This window comes from Paroedura picta, chromosome 11, assembly GCF_049243985.1.
Source record: "Paroedura picta isolate Pp20150507F chromosome 11, Ppicta_v3.0, whole genome shotgun sequence".
NCBI classification, from domain to species: Eukaryota; Metazoa; Chordata; class Lepidosauria; order Squamata; family Gekkonidae; genus Paroedura; species Paroedura picta.
The window spans coordinates 38481706-38499936 of record NC_135379.1 but is presented as its reverse complement, the minus strand read 5'-3'; the positions used below and the strand labels follow the sequence as shown (position 1 = coordinate 38499936).

Sequence of the window (18231 nt, the reverse complement as noted above, 5' to 3'; positions counted from 1 at the left end):
GACAATTTGCCCAAATATACAAACTGATTATGTGAAATACAGTATAGCTATTAACCAATAGCGCAGAATGGCTTCTGTTGCTTAGTAACCTAACTCTATTGAAATAAAGGAAATAAAAATAGAAAATATACATGCCCACTGCCAAGCAAAAATATTCTAAGCTGCAGCAGTAGAAGCTGGAGTGGGGGGGGGCAGGGGTGCTGAATGTTATTTTTAATTGTGTAGCTTCATCAAATGTATCACACAGGCCAGGCCTGTTGGTTTGTGCTGGGACTAAATATACACGCAGGGGCGTATATAGGCTTGGGTTCTGTTCTGCCGGCTCAAGGACACCCCTGAGTGTGGGGGGAGGAGGTCTAAACATTAAAGGAATAAAGGGCATGAATGGAGAAGAAATTGAGCTCAGGAAGGAGTTGTTTCAGCTGCCAGAGTAGCTGTATCTGAAGGGCCACCTCTCCTGGTAGGAGCCCCTGATTAGGGTTGCCAGCTCTGGGTGAGGAAATACTCGGAGACTTTTGGGGGTAGTGCCGGGAGTGGGTGGGATTTGGAACAGGGAGGGACTCAGTGGAGCATAATGCTGTGGAGTCCACCCTCCAAAGCAGCCCTTTTCTCCAGGGGAAATAATTTCTGTCGCCGGGAGATGAGCTATAATTCCAGTCTTCAGTTACATCAGGGTTAGTCAAACTGCGGCCCTCCAAATGTCCATGGGCTACAATTCCCATGAGCCCCTGCCAGCATTCGCTGGCAGGGACTCATGGGAATTGTAGCCCATGGACATCTGGAGGGCTGCAGTTTGACTAACCCTGAGTTACAAGAAGCCACCTCATTGAGAGGTGGACCACTGGTGCATCAAGCTCTCTGATAGAGCTCTGTCACCTCATCTCCTACCAGATCCTTTTAACTGGGAGTGCCAGAGATTGAGCCTGAAATTCTCAGCATGCAAACCAGATGGTCTGTCAGTGAGACACCGCCCCAACAATTCTTACCCCAGACTGCCTTGAGAAACATAAACGGTGATAGCTATAAAAGTTGCACTTCCAAAGATGTTGAGAGAGCGCTTCTCCGCGGCTGTTAACTGGGTTTCCTTGACGAGGTGGGTGGCGAGGCGCTCCATTGTGCCAAACATAATGCGATGCAGTGCGCCTTCCGCATGCACCAGGCTTCTCGTTCTCCTTCCCACCGCCTAAGCTGCATGGTCAGAAAGCAAATATGTAACCATACACAAAATATTCTAGTCCATTTGAATAATATACTGCTGCCACTAAGAAGAGTCAGATCAGTTCCCCACCCCAAGAATTCAAATTATAAATGAAGCTTTTATTGTTGTCTGACGAAGTATATGATTGAATGTGATGCTAGGGAGGAAGGACAAAACATCTTCATCCAACGCCGGAAGGATTGTACCAAATCCAAGAGAAAGAAATTCCATTGAAACACAGTTGTAATTAGCTTGGGCCATTGCAACCAAGATAAACACAGCAGAAGCTGTTCTGGGGCTTTGTGATATTGCCTGGCAATCAATAGAGCAAGTGTGTCCAAACAAAGGAGGAATGCACACACTGGTCATTGATGGTTTTGTATTGAACTGATTTAAACTATATTAATGCGAGATTATTTTTGGCCCCGCATTTTTTGTGTAACCTAGGAAGGGGGGTTAATACAACGTCACGAATTATATGGTTGCCGTTGTCAGGTACTTCCCCAATACGATTTTATACTTTGGTTTTTAATATGCTTTTTTTTTTTTTTTGCATTCATTTTTTAAAACTAATTGACACTGCAGCTGAATTTGGAACCTCTGGAATGGCACCCCTGCACTTTTCCTCTGGTGAAAAAAGGGACCACCAAGGAAGCTGTTCTGAGCATCATGGGGCCTACGTGGAGAGATGTCACATCAGACAGGAGCCCCAGTAAGGAGAGGATTTAGTCTGAGATTGTGTGAAAAGAGTGGCTGGATCCAATCCTCTGTCCAGTAGCAACACAAAATTCCTGCACAGATTTGCAAAGGAGGTTCTCTGCAGCTGAGCAGCCCTAGTAACTTGTGCCAAAACGCTGTTTATATAGCAGTGGAGCCAACATTCAGCAGGGTTTCTCTCCTAAACCTCCTGTTGCCTATTCCGCTGCTGATCGCTTTCTTTACCCGCTGAAAGCCTTGTGCCATTCCTTTCAGCACTGTTGGCACTCACGGCAGAACCTGCCACGAGGCAGCCAGCTGAGACAAGCTCCAGTACCGAGGCTCCTCTCATTCCCATGCAGGAGGTTGCCCTAATGGGGGCAACTAGCATTATTCTAACACCGGTAGAATTTGATTTGCAGTAGTCCATGTGTCACAGCAGGCTGTTCTTCTTCCCCACATTGGCTTCTACAACACCCGTTCAGGAGCCTAAAGGTTGAGCAGCAGCAGAATAGGTAGAACTATAAAAAAATTAAAATGCAAATATTTATTACAAAACATGTGCACATATAAAACTTAAAAACATCAATGTATATGTTGCTCTGTTGCACAAATCCAAAACCTTTTGACACATGGATAAATGACCAAATAACCAAATGTGTTTCACCCCGTCCCCCCTTGGGGTCTTCTTCAGTGGTCTAATATTTTAAGTGCACTCATGTGATGTAATAGGGACTATAAGGTGGTAAACATTAGTCCCACACTATTGGCTCCCACACCAATGAAAAGTATCCAAATATATCTCTTGGCCCTCCAATTAAAATATTTATTCTTCAAAATGCCATCCTTGTAGATGCCCTCTCTGTGCCCAAGTGTATTCTCATGTGTCCATTTTAATTGGGAGGCTCTAAGAAATATATTTGGATATTTTTCATTAGCGTGGGAGCTCTTATTTAGTCATTTATCCATGTGTCAAAATGTTTTGGATTTGTGCAATAGCGTGTGATACACATTGATGTTTTTAAGTTTTATATGTGCACATGGATTGTAATAAATATTTGCATTGTAATTTTTTAAATACTTATACCTATTCTGCTGCTGCTCAAGCTTTTAGGTTCCTAACTTGGGCACGCAGGTTGGGTGACTTTGTTCCCTCGTTTGTGGTTTCGTTCCCCAACATCTAGGCAATGCAACTTCAAAAGCACATCTGTGTGCGTGCTGTTTGGAATTCTTGTGTTTCAAGTGATAAACCCATGCGTGCCGGTCTCCCTGTGGTTAGAGGAAGGCGCAAGACAATGGCTTTTAATGAACCCTGTTCTCCGTGATGAGTCAATAGCGCTGTGAAGAGGTAAAGCACCACTCGATGCCATCTGATCACGCATCTGTTCTTCCACTGGAAAGGAAGTGTCAGAGCAGAAAATTTGCTGACATCGACACAGATGACAATGTCAGCGTGGAGCCGAAGTGGCAAGGAAATGAAGACGTTGCTGCAATTAGCCGATATGATGTCTTCGGAGCGGAGATGCTCTGCTTTGTCACACAAAGCATACCCTACCCCTGCGATCCCGTGCTTTTCTTGTGAGTTCCGGAGCTCACGTACTGACAAGGTCTGCTCCATTCATTTAAATGAACCTTGCAGCTCTGTGAATCAGATCAGCCAGCTCCATTGAGACGAAAAGGGGCCCCTCTAAGACGTGGAGATTGGAGGGCATTGCTGCAGCTGAAATTCACTGGCTTGGGTTTTATTTTGTTATGGACTTCTGTGGCTGGTGTTCTTAAGATGGGCCTGGCTCCACAAATTAGTGAACGACAGACACCATCAGGCACTCATCCATGTGCAAAGCTGCTGCTTTTAGAAAAAAGCACAAATTAAGACAGCTGAAGTAATGGAACTGGTTTAATGGCTAAGATCTAAAGAACTATAGATACAAATGGGTATCAAGCACTCTTCGTGTGCTTGCACTCGAAAGCTCACGCCCTGAATAAATCTTTGTTGGTCTTAAAGGAGCTACTGGTCTCTAATCTAAAGAACTAGCTTAGGTGCTCCCAAAGGATTGGACGTGCCCTCATGGGGGAGATGCCTTTTGCCCGTTAAAACAACCAGCCTTCATTCTGTGCTGTAAAAGTCCCCTGAGTTGCATGGCGGGCGGGGGGCGGGTGCATGTGCATAGGTGTATACAGGGCTGAAAGGAGTAGGAGAACAGAATTCCAGATGCCTTCATCTGTAGTACACCCAGAGGGTGCACTGGCATAGGGCTATACGTTGCAAGGTTTATTTGGAAAGCCAGTGCAATCTGGTGATGAAGACCAATTTTGTGCACTCAGACCAGTGAGGTGTGTTTCAAGAAACACAGTTCTAGTGTAACATGGAATGTGTAGCTGTAACAAAATTTAATGAGCTGGCTGCAAAATACAATATAAAATGTTTGAAGTCAGGATTATGATATTTTATAGAGAATGCCTTGAAAATTATAATTAAGAGGATGTTGGGGAGAAATATTCTCTGCCCGATTTGCCCAGTAATGTATGATTTTTGATATTGTACAATCAGTTGTATGGTTCAACTTTTTCTTCTGTGTCCCTTTTATAACGCACAAGCCCAGAGTGCCTTGGGCACGTGATACTACAGGAAATGTTCTTGTGATCCAGCTAATTATTTTTAAAAATACATTGGCCTCCTCACATTTTCCTAAGGGAGAGGCAAATGGTTTATTTTGTTGTGACTTTACACCAGGGGTATTCAAACTGCGGCCCTCCAGATGTCAGTGGACTACAATTCCCATGAGCCCCTGCCAGCCAATGCTGGCAGGGGCTCATGGGAATTGTAGTCCATGGACATCTGGAGGACCACAGTTTGACTACACCATCAAACAGCAAGGGATTGATAGCAAAAGTGAGCTGCGCTGCAGGAAAAGGAAGAGAGTGCAGAAGATTCCTTCTGAAATGAAATTCCGTATCTTCAATTAATGACCGGTTGGGTGGCTACACGGAAGGCTGAACAGTGTCATGAAGACAAATTAGAGAGCCAATTTTATTCCAGATGGAGTTTTAATGCTGGAGAGTTATTAAAATCACAATAGTTATTTATAGCTCTTTACTTTAATTCAGGCTTTCTCAACCAGGGTTTTATGAAACCCTGGGGTTTCTTAACAGCCCTGGAAGGGTTTCCTGAATGAATGGTAGTGTGTATTTTGTATATAATTTTTATATTTGTTAAGCATTTATCAGGTGATATGACCATATATTCAAGGTTGACTCAGCCTTCCATCCTTCCAAGGCCAGTAAAACGAGTACCCAGCTTGCTGGGGGGTAAATGACTGGGGAAGGCACTGGCAAACCACCCCATATTGAGTCTGCCAAGAAAACGCTGGAGAGCATCACCCCAAGGGTCAGACATGACCCAGTGCTTGCACAGGGGATGCCTTTACCTTTATGACCATATATGGTCATGTTGCCCCACCCCTCCCTCCAAAATGGCCAGTGATGGGCCTGGAGGGGGTAGGAAGGGGCGGACCCCTGGGTGGGCATGTCCACAGCTCTGCTTCCTAACTATATTCTGCATGATCGCACCATTTCTGGGGGTTCTTGAAGCCTGAAGAATATTTCAGGGGTTCCTCAACAGTAAAAAAGTCGAGAAAGGCTGCTTTAGATGCTTTGCTCATTAGTAGTTTTATGGGTCTTTTTCCTTGTTTGTTTGGGTCTTTTTGTTTCGCAGAAGATGGCAGGGAAGGGGAGACTTACATTTATTTATTATCCATTATTATTTATGTTATTTATAGTCTGCCTTTTGTCTTTATCACTGAGACACAAGGCACATTACGCAAGGTAAGCCAATGCATTCAGTAGGATGAGACATCTAATAAGCAATTTAACATGACGAGGATTACAGAAATCTGAATAAAAACCGAAGTTAAACGTGACATGTTAAGCAATGCAAAAAATGGCATTATATAAATAAAACACAGTGAGAGCAAGATAATACATACTCTGCATGGCGGTATAGGCCTCAGTCCCATTCCCACTGAGCAGAATGATCGCGCTTACTCAAAATGTCCTGGGTTTCCTGCCTCCAGTTTGATTTGCCGTCACCATTTTACCTGGAGCTAACACTGGCGCTGCTCATGACATGCCTGACATTCAACAAGTCTGACGTTGGACAACTTTACATACCTGCCTGAATATGCATGGATTTTCTTTGAATCTTCCTAGGAGATTTAGATAGCAATGCATGACTTTATCTGTTTATTTATCTGTTTATTTATTTGTTTATTTATTTATTGCATTTTTATACCACCACTCCCAGCATAGCTAGCTCGTGATGGATTACATCCCATAAAACATACAATAAAACATCGCTAAAATCCCATAAAAACTTAGAAGCAAATGGAACTGCCTTCTCAGGGGGTGGAACAGAATGGACATATTCCTACTTGGATCAGTTAAAAGTATGTTGTCAATGGCCAGATGAGGAAATTGACTATGGTTAATTTAAGAAATTAATTGTAGAGCAAGTTAATTCCCATTTTTTGCCCGTCTTTTCTCCCAAAACAGAAATGACTTTATTTTCCTTATTACCTTTGCTAGCTATTAATACAGAACTTTGGTTGTTGGATTTCATTTAACCTGTTACCTGTTCTGAATATAGAACATCCCTACCTTATTGGAAGGTTTACTTTATTAAGCCTATCGCAAAGTTGCAGCCCTGCCATGTATTTGTGTTTTGCATAGTTATGTCCTCATTGCTCTTTTTTGTTAACAAGCCAGAGGAGAGTTTAGAAAATCAAGCTAATTGTGTGCTGAAAACGCTGTAGGCTAGTCTTGAATGTTTCTGTGATTAAGATTTGCTAAATTAGTTAATTTTTAATGTTGGAAAACATTCTGTGTATCTGTAATTACCCAAAACGGGCCAGAATAATTTTAAGAATGCAATATTCATCAACTAGGCCCTTCAAAGAATTGTGGGAGGAAAGGGGAACTGTTTAGAAATCTTAACCTCACCTCTTCAACTTTTTAGGAGTGCTGGAGTTGTGAACAGGTTCACTTTCCCTCTTTTATTGATTCTTAACTGTTTTCAGAAGTCCAGTCTTCAACAGGTCATTTTTTTTCCTTTTGGTCAATCTACAAAATCATATTTCCCCCACATATCCCTGCCTCTTTAAAACACACACACACATTTGGGTTGGTCCTAATGAAAGGTGTTATATGGCTTCTGCTTTTGCTTTCATTATTCCTATTTTACATGTTCCTGGGATTTCAGAATCTATGGATGAATTAAGGCTTCATTTGTACACCGCTATAAAGTGACCCATACTGGTGGTTCATAAGCACTGTTGGGGTGAAAGGTCTGAATTTGGCCTGGCCTCAGCAATAGAGCATTTTGTTTTCCACGTAAAAAGTCCCAGGTTCAATTCCCACCATTTCTAATCAAGAGGATCAGGTAGTTTAAGGTGACATGAAAGACCTGTAGACCCTGGAGAGAAAACTGTCCACCAGAGTAGACAAATACGAACCCTGACAGACCAGTGGCTTGACGGTATAAGGCAGCTTCAGGGTATGCAGGTCCATGTGAATGTAGAAAACCATCAGCACATTTGAGCCAACCTAAAGACTGTGGTTAGCTATCTCCCCCCCCCCCCACATATGCATTCCAGTGAAGACTCTATTTTCCAGTTCAGAATGATCCAAATAACCACTTACTGTCTGTAGCCTCTCACAGAGGAGAAAAGAGTTACTGATGCTCGTAGAGAGATTTGCAGCACAGATGCAAATTGTATAATTCAGAAAGCAATCCTAGACATTTACAATCCTTTAGACATTTACAAATCTGTACATCTCAAAGCATGTCACTCTCAGATGTCCGTCCCAGTCCCCACCACTTCTGTACTGCAGTAGAGTTTACCTGTATGTATATTGAAAAGTTGGGGAGGGGAGATCTGATTTGCATTCACTTGGGCAAATTAAGGATGGATGGGCGGCCTAATGCAAACAGAAGGGACTCAAATAGGACGAAGAATAAAATTAACCGTGTGGCTGTAGAGCACAATGTGCCCTTTGGAATACGTCCCTGTCTTCAGAATGCTGTCCGTGCCAGCTGGTTTCTTGTAGCATCTTTGCTTCTCTTTGCCTCATTGGGTGGAGCGTAAATTAGCTTTTAGCATGCCAATCTCCCTTTCATTTCTCTAATACCTTCCTGTACACATGAAGGTAATTACAGCTCTCCCTCCCTCCCCCACGCCCCAGACTGTAGCATGCTCCTTTACCCTGTTCTGTTTAGCTCCCTTGCCATTTATTCTCCATTAGTCTGAGAGCAGATAGCTGAAACAAAGGGGAAATATCAACACTTGCTCTTTTGCCTATGCACTTCCCTTTGACACAGTGAAACAATGAAATGCACGCTTGAGATCTTGAAATATTTGGGAACTTTTAAAATTATAGCCGATAAATGCAGAGAAGTCCGATGAAATTCATACAAGCGCTGAGCCCGCTGGGCGTCTTTGTGATGATGCCGTTGAGAACTGACTGTCAAAATTCCCCATCAAGGAATATTGTAACCTAGCAATTATGCGCATCTATTAACTGAGCACCCGTTCTTTCCCCAGCTTGCTTTTGTGACTTGGCTTTTCAGTGGAAGCATATATCTTACATCATGGAGACGGTTCGGGATCCACAGACACGCCTCCCCAAAGCAGATCCCATCCGATAACAGCTGATTCAAAGGCGGGTCTGAGGTATCTCTGTTGATGCTCTTGTCATGAGGCAGAGATGCCCTTTTTAATTTTTATAGACAATGGTGCAGTGAAGCAATATATGTGAAAAGGAGAAAACAGACTGGAGTTGTTTTCCCATCTGAGTTTGCTGCACAGCCAGTTCCACGGTTGAAACGGCTTTTCACTTGAAAACGTGACTCCTTTCTCCAGCAGAGCTTGTTGTTATTAAAAAGATTTATGTAAAGTAGCCTCTCTGCTGATTGCACCCAAGGTGGTACATAGCAACATACATCCTTCTTCTCTGTCTACCCCACACACCTTGGTTGGAGTGTGGTCACTGTTAATAAAAGCAGCTCACCTCATAATACGGTATGTTAGATTGGACTTAGTGAACAGCCATGAGTCTTCCTGTGGACCAGCCTCCCTCTCCCAGTGGAATTGCTTTCATGGGCTTGTTGCGGGGACAAAATGATAGGAAACCCATTCCCCTTGTCCTGAGCTCCTTGGAGAGAGTGACCGATAAAACAATAACAAAATCTCATTAAAAGAAAAATGTCACTATTGGATTGGATCCAGCAGAACATTTCTGCTGAGGGAAGGGAAGTGATTTCCCCTGATTTGCCCCACCCCTTCCTCCTGCAGACCTCTGACCCCTGCCCCCCAAGACCTGCAGCAGTCAGGGGGAAAAAATCCTGCTACAGTGAAAAAACATGCCTTTCCCCAGCAAAAATTTTCTGTAGGATCCAAGCTATCATTTGCCCAGGGCACTGCCATCACCACTAAAGAGGGCCATGTGTGCACATTCATGCTCCCTCTATCTCATCCCTGCAAATTCAAAATCTGTACATTTAGCCTTTGTGTCGAGCCAAGTGCCCAGACACATTAACTGCTAAGAATTCCCATTATTTTTGCTGAAATGCATTGAAAGTCTGTCCGTATATCTCCCTCTTCTGACGGTGAGGAAGGAAAGAACATTGCACACTGAAGACTAAAAGAATCCGGCCAGTATTTTGTTGTTTGTGTCTTCCCATAGAACATTTATCTTCCCTGGGGTGAACACCTCACTGCTAATGGTAAACGCCATGGAAAATGAACCACCGCCAAAGCTGGAGGCAGCAGATAGAACAACACTTTTATTGTTAATTATATTGAAAGCATTAAAACGGCTCTTTGCAAGCCTCGTCTCCTGGAGGCTGGGTGACTTTGGCCTTCTGAAGGTGTTTAAAAGCCACCAGTGTTTTGCTCATAACATTCCAGCGACAGCTTGGGGCTTGGGTCAAGTTTTCAGCTTCTGAAGAAAATCTCTAAATGATTTGCATGGTCAGTTCTTTTGTTGGCCAAACAAAAATATTACAGCATTATCCCTGCAATGGGTTGATTCCTTGACTTTGCACTGCGATAGCATAAACATAGATGATGAGGTTTATTACAGAAATCCAAGATTCCCTGCTTGTTTTTTTCCCCTCCTGAATGCAATTTCCTAGTCCACGTTAGCCTATTTATTGTATTTGTATGCCACTTTTCTCCCCAAAGGGAGCCATAGTAGCTCACAGAGAGATACCAAATGCAAAGTAATTAATACAATGAAACAGAATAAATAGACATCCCTGACTGATTCTGAAAGATGAGGCTGTGTAATAGGACCCAAGTCATTGTCTACTCACATGTTCTATGGAAACCGTCCTGAGCCTCAAGGGAGGGTGGTATATAAATCTAAGAAATAAAATAATAAACAAGAGCCCTTGGCTCGACCTGTAGCCATGCCTGGGATTTAGAAGAAGAACGATGTTGTTTTTTGTAACCCGCTTTTTACTACCTGAAGGAGTCTCAAAGCAGCTCACCATTGCCTACCCTTCCTCTCCCCATCTACAGGCAGCCTGTGAGGCTGAGAGAAATCTGAAGGAACTGTGACTGGCCCAAAGTCTCTCTGCTGGCTGCACGTGGAGAAGTAGGGAATCAAACCCAGTTCTCCAGATTAAAGACTGCTGCTCTTAACCATGACGCCAAACTGATTCTCTTTATGCACCTGGAAGAAGAAGATAATCCAGATATTATTCAGTTGCAACCATATTGCTTCCAGCGAGATTTCCCTCCCTTCTCTCATAATTACAGTGTGAACTTTGACATCACTGTCACCAGCCGACATCACCTACAGGGCTCCTTGAAGCCTGAAAATTTATTTCAGGGTTTCCTCTACTACTATTATTATTATTATTATTTAATTTTTAGACCGCCCTTCTCCCAATAGGTCTCAGGGCGGTTTACAACATAAATAGTTAAACACAATAAAATCCCCATTAAAACCCCAATTAAAAGTTACATATCACATATCACATAACATATAGCGGCGGTGGTCACAATTCTGATCTTAGTTCAGCCTGGTGGAGAGAATAATGTTCAGAAGAGGGTGGCACCAATACAATACATCTAACCATGATCTCGGTGTTAGAGATCTCAATATTGGAGGGGATCCTCTGATGGATTAGTGGGAGAGCTGCCCTGGCCTCAACCATATGCCTGGCGGAAGAGCTCCGTCTTACAGGCCCTGCGGAAAGCTGGTAGATCCTGCAGGGCCCTTAGCTCTTCTGGGAGCTCGTTCCACCAGGTTGGGGCCAGGACTGAAAAGGCCCTGGCCCGGGTCGAGGCCAGGCGAACATCCCGTGGGCCCGGGACAACCAGTAAATTCATACCCGCAGAGCGGAGTGCCCTGCGGGGGGCATAAGCAACCAAGCGGTCCTGCAGGTAGACGGGACCCAGGCCGCGTATAGCCTTAAAGGTCAATACCAATACCTTGAATCTGATTCGGAAACAAACTGGTAACCAGTGCAGATGACGAAGCACCGGCTGAATGTGGGCCCTCAAAGGTGTTCTAGTGAGGACCCTGGCAGCCGCATTTTGGACCAGCTGTAACTTCTGAGTCAAAGACAAGGGAAGGCCCGCGTAGAGCGAGTTACAGAAGTCTAATCTGGAAGTGACCGTTGCATGGATCACTGTGGCCAGGTGTTCCGAGGACAGGTAGGGCGCTAGTAGCCGGGCTTGGCGAAGATGGAAAAATGCCGTCCGAGCTACATTGGTGACCTGAGCCTCCATAGAGAGGGAGGCATCAAATGTCACTCCCAAATTCCTGGCAACTGGTGCAGGTGTTAATTGCACCCCGTTCAGGCATGGGAGGCGCGCTTCCTGGTCCTGCCCAGCCACAGGACCTCCGTCTTGGAGGGGTTGAGTTTCAGGCGACTCTGCCTGAGCCATCCAGCTACCGCTTCCAAACAGCTGGCAAATGTATCCGGGGTGGAGTCCGGCCGGCCGTCCATTAGGAAGTAGAGCTGGGTGTCATCCACATATTGGTGGCAACCCAGCCCATAGCCCCGGACCAGCTGGGCTAGAGGGCGCATATAGATGTTAAAAAGTGTGGGAGAGAGTATCGCCCCCTGCGGAACCCCACAAGGGAGCTCACAAGGGCTCGACATACTCTCCCCCATCGCAACCCTCTGCGTCCGGTTCTGGAGGAAGGAGACCAGCCATTGAAGCGCAGTCTCCCTTATTCCACCTTATTCCAGACGTGGAGTCCAATAGCACCTTCAAGACCAACATGCACTTGAGTGCAAGCTCACGCCTTGAATAAATCTTTGTTGGTCTTAAAGGTGGACTCTATTTTTACAGGGTTATTGTGAGGGCAAAATGAAGGGGGGGAGTGTCCTTTTTGGGGAGAAAAGCGGTAAATAGTAAATAAATAAAACAGGGTAAATACTTTATAGGCAATTGCCTTCAAGAGCTGACTGAACCTTGGGAAAGCAAGCACTACTGGATGGCTGTGACAATTTAGCAATTCTGAAAAAATTATTATTCCGCTAATTTCTCTCCATCGGTCCACCTGTGGAAAGGTGGCTGTTGTTTGAGGCTTACGGTCCAATTTCCTGCTATGCTCAAGCTGTTTCCTGTTTTGTTGTTCCCCACCAGTGTGTCAGTCATTCTATAAATGGTTTTTGTGTGTGGGGGTGCCTCTCCTATCACGTTGTACAGAGACCAAAGTGTGACAGACAGCTAATAGACTTCTGCAGGAATGCAGAAACCTAACAAACTTCATAAAAGCAGCACAAAGCCACTGAAAAGGTGCCCCCTCTGGATATATGGGTTAGATGAAAGGGTATTTATTAGCTCAAAGTGACCCATCTCTTCGAGCCAGTGAGAGAAAGAAGAGCCCGAAACCAGGCTCCCTAATGATATTCAAGAGCAGTCTGTCATTTCAGTTTATGTCCCTGCCTCAACAGTCCAGGGGGAGCGCCACCGTTGTACGTGGCTGCAAGGCTGCTGGATGGGGAGCTGATTAATAGATGCAGAAAGATTCAGCCCAGTGATTTATCCCTTGATTTAGTGAGTAATTCCTCTAAACAATGAGCAGGCAATCTTGCCAATTGGCCAGGGTTTTTTCAAAGACACCAGCCAACTCATTATTGGAGAGGTGCAAATATTTTCTCCCAACAAATGTGGCAGAAATTCTGTATGTTTAATATATATCGTTTACAATAAGGGTATTTTATTTTAATTCTGTATGGGGGGGAAGGCCTATGGCGGGGGTATGGTGGACTGCTTTTTATGTGCATATGCCTCTGCTGGTGTTTTATGACTTGAGAATGCTTGGTAAACCATGTGATTTTAAAAATCTTGAACTCAAAGTGTTGTGTTTTTTTGAAGCTCACCAAATAGAATAGGTGTTTTGTGAAAGCAAAATGTAAATGAATAACGCCCTGAACATTTGTTTTTTACAATCTATTGTTAACACATAATGGTTTTATACTCTTGTGTGATTGGGTAGTATTATTGAACCGGAAATCCATTTTCATTAAAATGCTAAGAAGTATATTATATGCTACAGTAGTTTGAATGTTGGCATGTAGGAAAATGATAAAAAACGATATAATAATTTTTTTAAACAGAGTGCTGCAGCCTTCGAAATAACATCCCCAGCCTTTGATGCTATGAATTGTAATCAAAGGAAAACAAATATATATTATCAATCCTGCAACTATTTGAGGTTGTGGCCTTCAGTCAGGCCGAGATGTCACTCATCCACTCCTTCGTGGACGGTGCTGCTTGTGTAGAAGCCGTGCATTGCTGCTACTCACCATGTTGACAGGTTTTGGGAAGGCTTCACTACCGCTGGCTGCAATAATATCCAGCAAGTTACCTGTAAGCACAGTGATGTAGTGGTAAGAGTTTTGGAGTACGATGGGAAATAGTAACGCTCTATCTTAACAGTCCCATGACAGCAGGGGTGGCTAGGAGGGGGGGATGTAACAACTAACCACACCAATGGACCGGCGTGGAAGCCTATCTTCCTGGGGGGAGCCCCATCTGATCTTCTGCTATTTGTCCTTTTGGATTTTGTTTCCTTTTCCCCCACAGGTAAATTTGAAACATTTGTACTGTACTATAATCCCTGCATCAATCTGCTTCTATTCAGCCTATTTCAGAGTTTTGCACTAATGAGTTTATCAACACCTTAGCGATATGGTAACGTTAATCCAAGGCTTGTTCCGAAACATAGTAGCACGTGGTAGTAAAGCAGGCACGCCCTGTTTTTGCTGGCCCTCCAAAGCAAGTAGTTGGCCCACTGTATACAACAGTATGCCGGACTAGATATCTGATCCACCAGGGATCTTCTTATGCTCTTGTATTGGAGAAATTGAAAGCTTTCCATTGAAAACTAAAGTGTGTGATTCTGCAGGGCTGAAATCGAGACAGAGGCAAAACCGAAGAGCTCCCCACACATCTGTAACAATCCCAGATTACTTGTGAGAACCATAATAGCAATTCTAACTATCAGTGAATGAGCTGACCAAATACAATTGGTATAGATTTTCTCCATGTGCACTGTATTGTACAAATCCCCAAATGATTATTATCCCAACGCTACCACATCTCTTTTGCCTTTTTAAAATTCCTTTTTCTCTCAAAGACTGAGGACAAATAGAACAACCAATCAATGGAGACATGTTCTGCCTTTGGGAGATTAGTTACAAACACAGGGATGCACTGTCTAGCCTACATGTATGATTGATCTTGTAGGAGGAAATGCGGTGTGAAACTAATGCTTCATTTTATCCAGTAAGCAAAGTTCAAAGATGTTTACATTCTGCTAGGTAAGCATAGCTGTCCACAGACGTGAAGACAAATGGACTGTTCCGTCAGCACAAATTCACACCGAGGTAACGTGGAAAGCCCTCTCTGTGGACCTCTGCCCAGCCATGAAACTACAGGGCAAGAATTGCTAATTTAGCAAATAGCTTAATTGTTCCACATTATAATTAGTGTGAAATGCGTGCAAAGCCAATATGGAATGGCTGGCAAATGCCGGGCATCTTCCTTTAGACTCGGGTGCTGTAAGGAAAGGAGTTGATGGTTTGAAGTGGTCATCATTTTGCAATTCTGCTGTGTGTATTTTCTTAGATCAGACTTTTCTGGCACTCAAAGAGAAGGCCATTGATCGGCTGCCTGAAACGGCCAGTCTGCGGCTGAGAAACATCGCTTGCAGGCCTTGTTTCTCTCTTTTTAGAAAAGATAAGGACACCAATTATTAGGGCAGTGTATGGCTAGGCTTGGTCATGGAAAAATGCCAAATTCAATGGAACCAACCATCTCTACCTGGACAGTATTGAAATGGTAGCACCTTATTTAGCCATCAAGAGTTTTAGCGAAAGGTTTAATACATTTTTATTTTCACCATACTGTTTTTTTTAACTTGAGCTGGAGGATGAAAGGTTAAGCAAGAGGCAAAAGCATAAATCCCTGGTTACATCTAGACACATATGTGCAAAACCATCTGACATCAAGGAGAAGACTGCCGGTGGTCACAGGACATACTGGCTAAGAGTGGAAACTGTAAATTCAGAGGAAGATACTAGGCTCTTTCCACAGAGTTCTGTTAATGAGATTGCCAGGAACAACTGTCCAGTCAGTATTGGAAAACAACTGATGGGTACTGTCAGTCTCCATAAAACAGTTATGGCCTAATGGACAGTACCTAATGGGAAGGAATGGGAAGGCGACTGTAAGCCGCTTTGAGCCTCCTTCGGGTAGGGAAAAGCGGCATATAAGAACCAACTCTTCTTCTTCTTCTAATGGGAGGGATGGGCTGGAAGCCATTCGGTGAACCTGAGGGCTGAGTGAGGATTTCTGCTTGACCCAGGTCCAACTACATCATATTGTGTCCATTATACAAACTAAACACCAATACAGACCTTCAGTACTGCATAAGTGAAGACTCACAAGAACTTGCAGGGAGGGGACATCCCGTTTCCCTGCCTTTGCTTCCTTCCCTTTCCCTTCACTAAGAATTGTTCCCGTTTCGCAGTCCTTCCCTTCTCTGTCAATTCTCCTCCCTCTCCATTTTGCTCCCTCTGCTTTTCTGTCAACATATACAGTAATTGCTGGCGTATAAGACTACTTTTCCCCCCTGAAAAACATGCCTCCAAGTGGGGGGGTCGTCCTATACGCCGGGTGCACTTCAGCTGGGATAGACATAGCTGCCCATAGTGGCCCATAGTACTGTAATGTAATGTAACAAACTCTGTATTTTGAGTGGAAATGTTGGGTGGGGTCGTCTTATACGCAGGCAAATATGGTATATATTTTATTTATATCCCACCTTTCACTCCAACGGGGGCTCAAAGTCGCTCGGGGCATTCTCCTTTCACCTGTTTTATCCACACAACAACCCTGTGAGGTTGGTTAGACTGAGAGTATGTGACTGGCCCAAGGTCACCCAGCAAGCAGGGTTTCGAATCTGGATTTCCCGGATCTTAGTCCAGTACCCTAACCACAATGCCCTGCTGGCTCTCATTCCTCCCCTCCCATCTCTTCTCCATCAATCTCCCCTCCACTTCCCTGACAACCCTCCCTTATTGTCATTGTTTCCCCCACACACACTTTGCTCGCTACCCCCTCCCCTTTACCTAGTTCTCCTCTTGCGCCACTGAGGCTGCTCTTAGTTTGTAGGGGCCCGCGAGACTCACAGGAGGAATCCTATCCTCCCCTCTCACCTCTAGGCCTGGCTACGGTATTTGCTCAGAGCCATTCCCCCACTGCAGATCCAGGTGCAGCTCTATGGCTACGGTGTCTGGAAGCCACTCCGGGCTCGGAGCAGCTTCCAGACTTAGCTGCCAACATTGCCAGACCCCTGGATATGCTCTGCCAGTTCTGCAGGAAGGAGATTACATTTTCTGGACCTGCACAGACAATGGCCTTTTATTTTGTGAGGAAAGTTCCTCAGTGTATTGATTTAAGGTTTCAGTTTTTGCTGCAGACCTGGGGGGATCCTCCAGTTTTGCAGAACCATCTGTTTTCTGTCCTGATCCACAGATTGGCACACACTTGGCTATTAGATCTATGGATAGACCATCAAACTGATGTACTCTGTGTCCAGGGGCATAAATCTATATTAAGTAGACAAGACAAGAGTGGGGTAGTCAGCTCAGAGACTGACAATTCCTCACAGAAATAGAAAGGATGCATGAGATAAGGAAATATAGTTATCCATCATGGGCCCTAGCAACCAAGCAAGGTAATCGATACAAATTACAGCAAAAACTTTACTGAAGAAGCCGGCCATGTGCCTTCAGAATTAGCTTTCTTAAAATAACACATTTTCTGCGTTTGCAGGACAGCGAAGGAATCACGACCAGAGAAAGAAATGAGCACAGTAAACATCTGAAATAATGACTATCCCTATTAGGGTTGTAAGAGCCTCTTGTGGCGCAGAGTGGTAAGGCAGCCGTCTGAAAGCTTTGCCCATGAGGCTGGGAGTTCAATCCCAGCAGCCGGCTCAAGGTTGACTCAGCCTTCCATCCTTCCGAGGTCGGTAAAATGAGTACCCAGCTTGCTGGGGGGTAAATGGTAATGACTGGGGAAGGCACTGGCAAACCACCCCGTATTGAGTCTGCCATGAAAACGCTAGAGGGCGTCACCCCAAGGGTCAGACATGACCCAGTGCTTGCACAGGGGATACCTTTACCTTTACCTTTATCAGGGTTGGGCACTTCAGCATCCAAAGTGGCCATTCCCGCCCGAAGCAGCCAGCGCCACAGCATGGGGGGGTGGAGGTGAGGTGCTGGCGCACAGGTCCAGAGCTTCGCGGCTGCACATGTGTGCTGACAGGTGTCCCAGTGCCCGCGCCTCCCCTCCCCCCTGCACTGAACCACAGCGCTGGCTGCTTCGGGCGGAAACAGCCACTTTGGACTCCAAAGTGCCCAACCCTAATCCCTATTCATATTAGAGGCATGAAGTATAGTTAGACTTTGCTAAAACTGAAATTGGGAAGAATTTAATACTTCCTTCTTTAACCCACTTGACATCTTTGCCTTGGGTTTAGCCTTTTCAAATTATTCACTGAAGCAAATATTCCGGCAATACGTGTGACGCTTCGAGAATATTTAAGGGAAAATCTTTTTCAACCAAATCAAGTTAAATAACTTCTTGCTCTGAAAATCTGTTACCAGGCGAGACCATGTTACCTTCGTAGAGGACCCTCTGGCACAGTGGAGAGTCAGCTTAGATGTCATTGTTTTCATGTTTTAGTTGGAATTTGTAAACAGCTTAAAGTTTATTAAAGGTAAAGGTAAAGGTATCCCCTGT

At 44.5% G+C, this 18231-nt stretch overlaps 1 protein-coding gene across 2 annotated transcripts in view; it reads left to right on the top strand.

Annotated features, from left to right (window-relative positions):
• Positions 1-18231, top strand: part of LOC143820582 (uncharacterized) — a 104366-nt gene that overhangs the window by 75781 nt on the left and 10354 nt on the right. The window contains exons 4-5 of one of the 2 annotated variants that reach the window (XM_077303575.1): positions 8494-8622; positions 10474-11541. The exons of the other annotated variant lie outside the window; for it this stretch is intronic. Of the exons in view, the coding sequence (XP_077159690.1) occupies positions 8494-8597 (104 nt within the window). The 3' untranslated portion in view covers positions 8598-8622; positions 10474-11541. Of the gene's footprint in view, positions 1-8493; positions 8623-10473; positions 11542-18231 lie in introns of those variants that run through there. 2 annotated transcript variants of the gene reach the window in all.